This window comes from Nicotiana tomentosiformis, chromosome 3 (genome assembly GCF_000390325.3).
Source record: "Nicotiana tomentosiformis chromosome 3, ASM39032v3, whole genome shotgun sequence".
NCBI lineage: Eukaryota > Viridiplantae > Streptophyta > Magnoliopsida > Solanales > Solanaceae > Nicotiana > Nicotiana tomentosiformis.
The window spans coordinates 57,388,151-57,400,573 of record NC_090814.1 but is presented as its reverse complement, the minus strand read 5'-3'; the positions used below and the strand labels follow the sequence as shown (position 1 = coordinate 57,400,573).

At 42.9% G+C, this 12,423-nt stretch overlaps 1 protein-coding gene across 1 annotated transcript; it reads right to left on the bottom strand.

The window, feature by feature from the left end:
• Positions 1 to 825: 825 nt before the first annotated feature.
• On the bottom strand, positions 826 to 1,697 carry LOC104087599 (lachrymatory-factor synthase-like). The gene is made up of 2 exons (XM_009592127.4): positions 1,528 to 1,697; positions 826 to 1,400 (listed from the first exon to the last, which is right to left on the bottom strand). Exons 1-2 carry the CDS (start codon positions 1,534 to 1,536, stop codon positions 894 to 896), a joined length of 516 nt encoding a protein of 171 aa, XP_009590422.1. The 5' UTR covers positions 1,537 to 1,697; the 3' UTR covers positions 826 to 893.
• Between the last annotated feature and the right edge of the window lie 10,726 nt (positions 1,698 to 12,423).

Sequence of the window (12,423 nt, the reverse complement as noted above, 5' to 3'; positions counted from 1 at the left end):
TCCATTCTTAAACAGTAGACAAGATCAGACCCTTCTATTCCTTCGAGAAGTCAGATACATTAGTACAATAGCTACCTAGTATTTTCGACATGATATAACATAAATATATACGTGAAAAACTACTAAACTTTCAACAAATATTAAATTCTAAACTCATAATATCAAAGTACAAGTTCAGTCTCTGACGAGGACCATAGTGCATAATATGAAGAAGTTTATACTACATTTCAGTAAAGCAAGAGTAGGCGATGACCGTATTTGTTGGAAACGCTCTAGGGTCATAAGCTGATAATCAGAAGAGTTTACTTAACTGTATAAAAGATGGTGAATTGAAACTGCACTGTGTAGAATGTTATAATGTACCAAAGTCTGCACAATGGTCTGTACATACTATTTCATCTAGAAGGTTGTTACTTGTTAGTGATGAAGCAGCCTATTAGTTGAAAAATAGTTTTCATTGATATTAGGAAAATCCTTCTACAATTGCGGTTTAAATGAGGATTTGCTGGAAAATTAGATGTGTAATACAGTAACAGCTCATCCCTTGGTCCCCACCCACCTCCCCTAAAAATCAACTTTTGTTCTCCTTTTTATCTTTAATGAAAAACAACAAAATTGGAAGATAAGCTACAACAACTCTCTCTCTTTCGGTATTTTAAAAGTAAAATGAATTCAGGGAACAAAAGGCATTTGAATCTTTTCAGATTGGAGTTGTCCAGGCATAGGGAACCATCTGGAACTGGATAATACTAAACTTAAACCATAGAATAATTATAGCCAAGAGGAAGATTAGATTATTTTAGGCTCAGAATAAAAAACTGAACAACCTCTAAATTGACATATTATTGATTTTGGCTGCTGTTAAAGTAGCTAAAATAATATGTTAAAGCAATTTACTCTCCAGTACACTCATTTTTGAGAGGAGGCAACGCATCAATAGCAAACTTAATTCTATTAATACAAGATTTATAAAGAAATCCCAAGTAATCTATAATTGTGTCCTCAGAGGAACCTTCCAGTGGATTTATTTCAAATGTCCAGTTAACAAGAGTTGTATTATCTTCATAATCAAAGAGTTTTAGTGAATTTGTTGATCCATCAAAACCAACATTGCTTGCTTCCATTTTGTAAACATAACTATGTGATGAAATGTGCATAGAAATTAGTCTTTCCTTAATCCAGGACCTGTCTCCATCCTTTTCAGGGAACATGAAACCAGAAACTAGCCGAACGTAGCCTGGAATTCCTTCTTCTCCAGCTAAATCAGTGCATCTTTCCACCATTGGCATCCATTCAGATAGTTTACTACTTTGCGATACTAACTTCCACACTTGGTCTATTGGACCCTCTACTAAGCCTCCTACTGATCCGCGCCATTTCTCGTTTCCTGCCTCATTTTTCTGTAGAAAATTCGAACAGTTAACAGATGAACGTTAACTATTAAGTATATAGCAACAAGAAATAGAATAACAACAAACTCAACAGAGGAGTTAATAAGAGAACCAAATGATGTGCTGAGTGTTGTACCATTTCCATCTGTTTCTTCAGTCAGCCGCTTTTCTGGAAACTAGCAGATCCAGCAGGTGCCTTTGGTCTGGTTTGCTAAACAACGTACCGATCGACTCCCTTAAGGAGAAGGTTTCAAGTAACCTGCCAAGAACTGCTGCTACTTAATGATAGTGTAATAAGTTCCAAAGTTTTCTCGTTATGGTATCCTAAGAAACAATGAAATCTTTGGAGTTTGGACTATGTTTTTGACATTAAAATTAGATAACTTCAAGGACAAGTTTCTTAGGTACTATCAACACTTAAAGTACCCAACACCTGAAGTACGGTACTTCCAATGTTTAACAGGAGGATTGAAGAAATAGTCAATAATACGGTCGAAATAGATTTCGGCTTTCGCATGTCTGATCGAGTTCGAATGATAATCGATCGAAGTCAAACTTCGAGATGGATTTCGAAGATGGAACAAACAAGTTTCGAACCCGAGGGGCCGATCAATGTCGAGTTCGATATTGTTATCGAGCTCGAATCCAAATCAAACTATGATGCAGAGTAAAGCTATCAAGCTCATGATCCAGAGACCAACCAACATTGACCCCGAATCAATTCAAGGGTGCGAGTCAGAATCGAGCTTAAACCAAAGATAAAGAACTCGAGTTAGAATCGGGCTCAAGCCGAGATCAAGAGCCAGAGTCAGATCGGACTCACAGACAAAAGCCGTTGCAATCCCACTAAGATGAGAGAATCTTGGTAGGAGTTGTGGAAAAACTGATTTATCATAGATCTCTCACTGAGTATTTTTTAATTATATTTAAAGTAAGATCCCTCTACTATAAAAAGGAAGTTTTATCATTTCTGGAAAGACAGTTTTTTGGAGCTCACATTGTAATTCAAGCACCATATTCTCTTATATTCGAGAATTATTCTTTTAAGCCTCATAAACTGATTCATCTTGCTTAGTCCCAAAAAATCGCTTTCGTTACAACTGTGTTTATTTTGTCTTCTCTGCGGTCCATATTTGATATTTCCTTTTATCGTTACAATTTGTATTGAGCTATATTACATATCCTTAGAACTACGAATAAATTCAACTATAGAGTTTTTCGGATAAACAGTTTGGCGCCCACCGTGGGGCTAAGGATAATAGTGGTTATTTGATACGAATCTGAAAAAACACGCCATTGTGTTTTGCGTTTGTTTCCGAAAATATCTTAAATTTCGGATTAGCTACGACTAACCATCAATCAAATGGCTTCACCAATCGATAACGGGGCCGGTCTTCAAGACGAAAACAACAACTTGACACCCAGTACTGAAAGACCACTTGTAAACGCCGTTGGAGCTGGAATCGGAGCGCCAGTTGATATCAATTCGCATGTAGCCATCGAGGCGAACTTACATGCTGAACCCGAGAATAACATCCATGGTGGCACTCGGTCTGCGGCTCGAGATACCCATAACGTCGAGGAAAACGGCATTAGCTTGCATATGATTTTCGAAATGTTGCAAGCCCAACAGGCAGCAATAGCTCAGTTGCAGAGCCAAACCCAGCTACAAAGCAGGCCGGAGCCCAATCCACCCCGAAAAATCACCCACAGAACGGAACCAGCCATAGTAAAGTCAAATGAACAAGAATCGGGGACTACTCCCGAAATTGCTAAATTGCTCGAGGAACTCACAAAGCGAGTCGAAGCCAACAATAAAAAAGTAGAAACTTATAACTCTAGGGTCGATAAGATCCCGGGAGCTCCACCAATGATAAAAGGGTTGGATTCAAAAAAAATCATGCATAAAACCTTTTTCCTCGAGCGCAGCCCCGAAACCAATCCCCAAAAACTTCCGTATGCCCGAAATTCCCAAATATAATGGAACGACCGATCCCAACGAGCACGTCACTTCTTACACATGTGTCATCAAGGACAATGATTTAGAAGACGATGAAATAAAACTGTGTTGTTAAAAAAATTCGGACTCGTTCGCCATGTTAGCAGATTCTTTTGTGAAAGCATATAAAAGTCGCAACAAGGAAATCAGACCTCTTCAAGGTAAGACAAAAGGATAAAGAGATGCTGAGGGAGTTCGTATCTCGTTTTCAAATGGAACGAATGGACTTGCCACCAGTCACAGACGATTGGGCTATTCAGGCTTTCACTCAAGGTTTGAACGAGCGAAGTTCGACGGCTTCACGACGATTAAAGCATAACCTGATCGAATGCCCAGCCATCACATGGGCCGACGTGCACAATTGGTACCAATCAAAAATTAGGGTCGAAGATGATCAATTGGGGTCTGAACCCGATGTTCGAAGGGATACTAATCGAGAACGAGGTCCGATCGGGGATCGATACTAACCGTACAATGGAATCCACAGAGTCAGTGAATCGAGACATAACCTCAGGCAAAATAACAAAAGAAGTGATCGAGGTCAAGGGTCCCGGGGGCTGACGAACAGAAGCAGGTTCGATAGGCCTGCCGAATCTAAGGAAGCACCTCGGTTATCGGAATATAACTTCGTGTCGGCTATCGAACGCATCAAAGACACTAAATGGCCTCGACCTATGCAGACCGATCCTGTCCAGAGGAATCCCAATCAAATGTGCGAATATCATGGCACCCATGGCCACAGATCGGAAGATTGCAGGCAACTAAGAGAGGAAGTAGCCCGGTTATTTAACAAAGGGAACCTTCGAGAATTTTTGAGTGATAGGGCGAAGAACCATTTTAAAAATAGGGATTTCGGTAAGCAAAACGAACAAGAAGAACCACAGCACGCCATTCACATGATCATCGGCGGCGTCGATACCCCTCAGGGACCAATGCTTAAACGCACTAAAACATCGATTGTGAGAGAAAAGCGATCTCGAACTCAAGATTACACACCCATAGGAACTTTGTCCTTCAATGATGAAGATGCAGAAGGAGTCATACAACCTCATAATGATGCACTGATAATATCCGTACTCATGAATAAAACTAAAGTTAAGCATGTGTTGATTGATCCAGGTAGCTCGGCCAGCATTATCAGATTGAAGGTCGTAGAACAGCTCGGCCTGCAGGACCAGATCGTACCCACAACCCTGGTTCTAAACGGATTCAATATGGAATATGAAACTACCAAAGGTGAGATAATTCTACCAATAAACGTGGCCGGAACCATCCAAGAAACTAAGTTCCACGTGATCGAAGGCGACATGAGATACAATGCCCTTTTCGGAAGGTCCTGGATCCACAACATGAGAGCTGTACCTTCGACCCTACACTGGGTCCTCAAATTCCCCACATCGAGAGGAGTCAAAACAGTGTACGGAGAACAACCAGCCGCAAGAGAAATGTTCGCCGTCGAGGAAGCGAAACCAATATCCTCGCCTTCGCCAGTAAATGGATCGGGCTCAGAAGGGGAACGAGATACCAAATAGCAATCACAGACATCGGCTTCGACCCAACCAAATAACCAGAAGATCGAAGAAGATGATGATCAGAGGATCCCTCGATCCTTCATGATTCCCGATGACTCTGACGCCACCAAATCGAAAATTGAGGAACTGGAGCAAGTCACACTAATCGAGCACTGGCCCGAACGAAAGGTATACCTGGGAACGGGGTTGAGCCCCGAACTCAGGAAGAAACTTATTCAATTTCTTATCGATAATATTTATTGCTTTGACTGGTCCCATCTAGATATAACAGGGATCCCTCCGGACATAACGACGCATCGGCTAAGCTTGGACCCTAAGTTCAAACCGGTGAAGCAAAAGAGAAGACCACAGTCCGAGGTAAAACACACATTCATAAAAGACGAGGTAACCAAACTTCTCAAGATAGGGTCCATTCGGGAGGTGAAATATCCCGAATGGTTAGCCAATATAGTTGTAGTGCCTAAAAAAGGGAACAAACTTAGAATGTGTGTGGACTATAAGGATTTGAACAAAGCATGCCCCAAAGATTCTTTTCTGCTGCCCAACATCAATTGCATGATCGATGCCACGGCCGGTCACGAGATTCTCACATTTCTCGATGCCTATTCCAGGTATAATCAAATCCAGATGAACTCGGAGGACCAGAAAAAGACTTCATTTGTCACCAGATATGGAACATATTGTTATAATGTGATGCCCTTCGGGCTAAACAATGTAGGGGCTACTTACCAACGCCTAGTAAATAAAATGTTCGAAGAATAAATAAGTAAATCAATGGAAGTTTATATTGATGACATGCTAGTTAAGTCCATGTGCGCAGAGGACCATCTGACCCATTTGCAGGAAACGTTCAAGATTTTGAGGAAATACAACATGAAGCTCAACCCCGAAAAATGTGCTTTCGGGGTTGGTTCGGGCAAGTTCCTCGGCTTCATGGTGTCAAATTGGGGAATCGAGATTAACCCCGATAAAATCAAGGCCATCAAAGACATCACCATCGTGGACAGCGTGAAAGCTGTACAAAGGCTAACGGGACGGATTGCAGCCTTAGGCCGATTCATTTCGAGATCATCAGATCGAAGTCTTTTTCTCTCTACTGAAAAAGAAGAACGATTTCGCTTGAACCTCGGAATGCCAACAAGTATTAAAGGAACTAAAACAATATCTGTCGATCCTACCACTACTTCACACTCCAAAAACAGACGAAAAACTTTGCTTGTACTTGGCAGTATCGAAAATCGCAGTAAGCGGTGTCCTAGTTCGGGAAGAGCAAGGTACGCAATTTCTCATTTATTATATAAGTCGAACCTTAGGAGAAGCAGAAACTAGATATCCGCACCTAAAAAAGTTGGCACTTGCACTGATAAGCGCCTCTAGAAAGTTACGATCATACTTTCAATGTCACCCCATATGCGTATTAACGACTCACCCACTTCGTAATATTTTTCACAAGCCCGAACTATCAGGCCGATTGGCCAAATGGGCTGTCAAACTCAGTGGGTACGATATCGAATATCAACCCCGTACGTCCATCAAGTCTCAAATTTTAGCAGACTTCATGGCCGATTTCACGCCAACCCTCATACCCGAAGTCGAAAAAGAACTCCTGTTGAAATCGGGTACGTCATCGAGGGTATGGACCCTTTTTACGAACGGGGCTTCTAACGTGAAAGGGTCCGGGCTAGGCATAGTTTTAAAGCCACCCACGGGTAACACTATTAGGCAATCTATTAAAACTACCAGGTTGACTAACAACGAGGCCGAGTATGAGGCCATGATTACAGGTCTCGAGCTAGCTAAAAACTTGGGAGCAAAAGTCATTAAAGCCAAATGTGACTCTTTGTTGGTGGTAAGTCAAGTAAACAAAACTTTCGAAGTTCGAGAAGATAAAATGCAAAGGTATTTGGACAAACTACATGTCACTTTGCACGTGAGGTCACACCGAATTACTTCTACGAGCTTAACCTGGGATTGGAGAAATAAGTATATTGAATACTTAAAGAACGGAAAGCTCCCATCAGACCCTAAAGATTCAAGGGCCCTGCGGACTAAAGCTGCTCGATTCACGTTGGCTTCAGATGGAACGCTATACCGAAGGATATTCGATGGACCATTGGCAATATGCTTGGGTCCAGGAGATACCGATTACATCCTACGTAAGGTGCACGAGGGTACTTGTGGGAATCACTCCGGTGCCGATCCATTAGTCCGAAAAATAATCAGGGCAAGGTATTATTGGATCGATATGGGAAAAGATGCGAAGGAATTTGTTCGAAAATGTGACAAATGTCAAAGGTTTGCACTAATGATCCATCAACCCGGAGAGCAACTTCACTCAGTCCTATACCCATGGCCGTTCATGAAATGGGGAATGGATATCGTCGGCCCTCTGCCATCGACCCCAGGTAAAGCTAAATTCATTTTATTTATGACTGGCTATTTTTCTAAATGGGTTGAAGCACAGGCGTTCGAGAAAGTAAGAGAGAGAGAGAGAAGTTATAGACTTTATCTGGGATCATATCGTATGTCGATTCGGGATACCCGCAGAAATAGTATGTGACAATGGGAAATAATTTGTTGGCAGCAAAGTGACGAAATTCTTCGAAGATCACAAAATAAGAAGGATATTATCAACACCATATCACCCCAGTGGGAATGGAAAGGCCGAATCAACAAACAAAACTATCATTCAAAACCTAAAGAAGAGACTGAACGACGCTAAAAGAAAGTGGAGAGAAATCCTACCCGAAGTCCTTTGGGCATATCGAACGATGTCAAAATCCAGTACGGGGGCAACCCCGTTCTCCTTAGTATATGGGTCCGAGGCATTGATATTAGTCGAAGTCGGCGAACCCAGTACCAGATTTTGATACATGACAGAAGAATCAAATAACGAGGCTATGAACATTAGCCTCGAATTATCGGACGAAAAACGAGAAGTTGCTCTCGTCCAATTGGCCGCCCAAAAGCAACGACTCAAAAAATATTATAATCGAAGAACCAAGCTCCGCCATTTTAAGCCCGGGGACTTAGTGCTAAGGAAAGTCACCCTCAATACCCGAAATTCGAACGAAGGAAAACTGGGACCGAACTGGGAAGGACCATATCAGGTTCTCGAGAACGTCGGAAAGGGATCATACGAGCTCGGCATTATAAAAGGCAAACAATTATCAAGCAATTGGAATGTGTCACATCTAAAACGATACTACTGCTAAGGTACAACCCTCCCATATTCCTTTACATTTCAAAACTGACCCCTGTAGAAGTCCGATCAGGAGCTAAGATGGATCCTTCAATACGAAGCCTTAAGATCTGAAAGCACGCGTTGCACTCTTTTTCCCTTAGACCGGTTTTATCCCAAATGGGTTTTTCGGCAAGGTTTTTAATGAGACAACCAATGATCGTGCTGCACTTACAACAGTATCCGAGGCCTTTTTACAATCGACCTCGAATACTGGGGAGGGGGGGCATTAGCCCTCAAATATATCAAGTTCTGATGCAAGAAAGTTATTTCGCAACAACGGGTTTCCAATAAGAAAAGTTGTAAGATCCAAATGGTCAAAACGAACCATGCTCATATAGTTGGCCCGAACCCAGACGCGAAACATGAACACATGTATAGTGACTTGCAAAGAAAGTTCTCCTCTTTACCAACATCTTATATCCAAGAAAAATTCCTCTATTTGGAGATTTATTATGCAAACAGAATTAAGATAAACTCGACCATTGCGCCTACAGGCTACTTTTATTTCGAGTTTGAGTAAGCACTCACTCGATCATTGAGCCTATGGGCTACATTACTTCGAGTTCGAATCATTCACTCGACTGCTAAGCCTACGAGCTACTTTTATTTCGAGTTCAAGCAAACAACTCACTCGACCATTATGCCTACGGGCTACTTTTATTTTGAGTTCGAGCAAATAACTCACTCGACCATTACGCCTACGGTCTACATTACTTCGAGTTCGAATCACTCACTCGACCATTAAGCCTATGGGCTACTTTTATTTCGAGTTCGAGCAAACACTCACTCGACCATTGCGCCTACGGGCAACATTACTTTGAGTTCGAATCATTCACTCGGCTGCTAAGCCTACAAGCTACTTTCATTCCGAGTTCGAGCAAACAACTCACTCGACCATTACGCCTACGGGCTATATTACTTCGAGTTCAAATCATTCACTTGACTACTAAGCCTACGGGCTACTTTTATTTTGAGTTCGAGCAAGCACTCACTCGACCATTGCGCCTACGGGCTACATTACTTCGAGTTTGAATCATTCACTAGACTGCTAAGCCTATGTGCTACTTTTATTTTGAGTTCGAGCAAACAACTCACTCGACCATTACGCCTACAGGCTACTTTTATTTCGAGTTCGAGAAAATAACTCACTCGACCATTACGCCTACGGGATACATTACTTCGAGTTCGAATCACTCACTCGACCATTAAGCCTATGGGCTACTTTTATTTTGAGTTCGAGCAAGCACTCACTCGACCATTGCGCCTACGGGCTACATTACTTCGAGTTCGAATCATTCACTCGACTGCTAAGCCTACTGGCTACTTTCATTTCGTGTTCGAGCAAATAACTCACTCGACCATTACGCCTACGGGCTACTTTACTTCGAGTTCGAATCATTCACTCGACTATTAAGCCTACGGGCTACTTTTATTTCAAGTTCGAGCAAACACTCACTCGACCATTAAGCCTACGGGCTACTTTTATTTCGAGTTCGAATCATTTACTCGACTACTAAGCCTATGGGCTACTTTTATTTTGAGTTCGAGCAAGCACTCACTCAACCATTATGCCTACGGGCTATATTACTTCGAGTTCGAATCATTCACTCGACTACTAAGCCTACATGCTACTTTTATTTCGAGTTCAAGCAAGCACTCACTCGACCATTATGCCTACGGGCAATATTACTTCGAGTTCGAATCATTCACTCGACTACTAAACCTACGGGCTACTTTTATTTTGAGTTCAAGCAAGCACTCACTCGACCATTACGCCTACGGGCTATATTTCTTCGAGCTCAAATCATTGACTCAACTAATAAGCCTAAGGGCTACATCACTTCAAGTTTGAATAAGCGCTCGCTGGATTATAGAGTCTACGAAGTCCAAATTTGATTAAGTTGTTTAAATCCTTATGAAAACATTCATAAGGCGTGAATAAAGTCTTCACAAAACAGAAGCAAGTCGACAAAATTGTCTATATACAAAATTGTCTACATGATTGATTACAACGTAAAAATTAAGGGCTAAGCTTCCTGGTCATCCTCAGGAGCGGTCTCTTCTCTATCGGGCTCCCCCCCACCCCCCGCGTTCTCGGATCCACTCTTACTCCCATCATCATCATCGTCATCGAAAACCAGGGCTTCAGCATAGGCTTCGAGTTCTTTGGCCCTTTTTATCTCTTCAGCGAGATCGAAACCACGAGCATGGATCTCCTCGAGGGTTTCCCTCCGAGATCGGCACTTAGCAAGTTCAGTGACCCAATGTGCTCGAGTATCGGCGGTCTCGGTTGCCTCTCTTTCTTGGACCTGGGCAGCTTCAGCATCGGCCCGATAGACGGCCACGAGTGCATCCGCATCAGCCTTTGCCTTTTCGACATCGAATTCAGCCTTGGCAAGTACAGAGGCCAACCGAGCCTCGAGCTCCTCTATTCTTCTTGCTTGAACCAGGCCTTTTTCCTTCATTCTCTGAAGTTGGGTTTCGGCTGATGATAACTGGGCTCGAGCAGTTTCTTTCTCTGAAGCAAAGCGGTCCATACCTTCTTTCCACTGCAAAGACTCCACTTTTATCACGTCGACCTCCCCACGAAGCTTCCCGATCATCTCAATTTTTTGCTGCAACTGTGAGACCGAAAAATTAGCCATCGTTCCGGTATCAAGCCCATAGGCTTTTAAAAGTATCATTACCTGCTCAGACAAATCGGTCGGATCTCGATAAGCCTTGGCCAACTCAGCTTGGAGGTCCTTTATTTCCTCTTCCCTCTGCCCTAAGAGAAGTTTTAGGGAGTTCCTCTCATCAGTAACTCGTTGAAGGTCGGCCTCGTATCGACGCAACTCATTTTGGGACCGAGAACATGCTTCTCGATGAACTGCTGCTGCCTACAAAGAAACCAAAAATGAAGTTAACGAAAAGTAAACATAAAGGTAGTACCGACAAAATAATTTTAAGGCTTACTTGATTCAAAGCCTGCCGCACCTTGTGAAAAAGATCTGATTCACTAGTACCGGCAACGTCCTCGATACCGGTAAACAGGTCACGAAAGGGATCCTCTCCATTGTGAGGCATGTCTAGATCGAGGGCCCCCAAAGCTTGGGCTTCCCGAATCACCCCTACAGAAAAAATGGGAAAGGTGGGCGAATCTTCGATTGATGCTGCCCCAAATGAATCACTTGGAGCATTCTCTTCGGTTCGAAGGGATTCAAGGGCCCCTTCAGACATATCCCCCATCTGTTGGCTCCGATGAGATGCGTCTTTGATCTCCGATAATTCAGGGATTCCACCCGAATCTTTCCCCGGTATATCCTCAGTTCGAGGCGGAGCCTCATGAAGCATCATCGATCCAGCTGTCGATGGGGCATCGGTGGTTCTCTTCGTTCGGGCAGCCAGCGCGGACCCATCATTTTCTTCTTCTTCTTCTTCTTCTTCTTCGTCCCTTAGACGCAAAACTGATTCCACGGTCAAAGGAATGGCATTCTTGTTCGGCTTACGAGCCGTCCTCTTCTTCGATTTTGGATCTTCGGGAACAGACACTCTTTTCCTTTTATTTCCCTTCACCGGCTTTGGGACATAAGCCAAAGTTTCTTCCTCGTTAGACAAGGGCCTCAAAACCGCATCTTTGCCCAAACCTGCATATGGAAAAGTTTATTAAAATATTTGGAAACCATCTCGTTCGAATTATCAAAGAGTACGAGAAAGGGGCTTACCATGATTATTGGCCTCCCACCGACCCTTTGACAAATCACGTCATGAGTGCTCGGCGTATGTGGAGGTCGAAACAAGAGCTCGTACCCAGTTCTTGAGATCGGGAACTGCTCTGGACATCCAGGGAACCGCTATATCACAAAAAGAAGAGTGTCGATCAGAAAAGAAATGAAAGAACAAAATAGAAGTAATAGCAGAATCACACTTACATTTCATATTCCACTTTTCGGGAAAGGGCATCTTTTCGGTCGGAATTAGGTCTGAAGTCCTCACTCGAACGAACCTGCCCATCCAGCCCGATCCCTGTCCTCATCAATGCTCGAGAACAGAGCCTTGGTAGCCCGATGCTGAAGTTTTATTAACCCTCCTCGAAAAAGTCGAGGCCGGTACAATCAGATAAGATGGTCGAGGGTGAACGGCATCCCCTCGATTTTGCTCACAAAGTATCGGATCAGGATAACGATCCGCCAAAAAGAAGGATGGACCTGGCCTAGGGTTATTTGGTATTAACGACAGAAGTCAATAATAACGAATTCGAGGGGATCTAATGTGAAA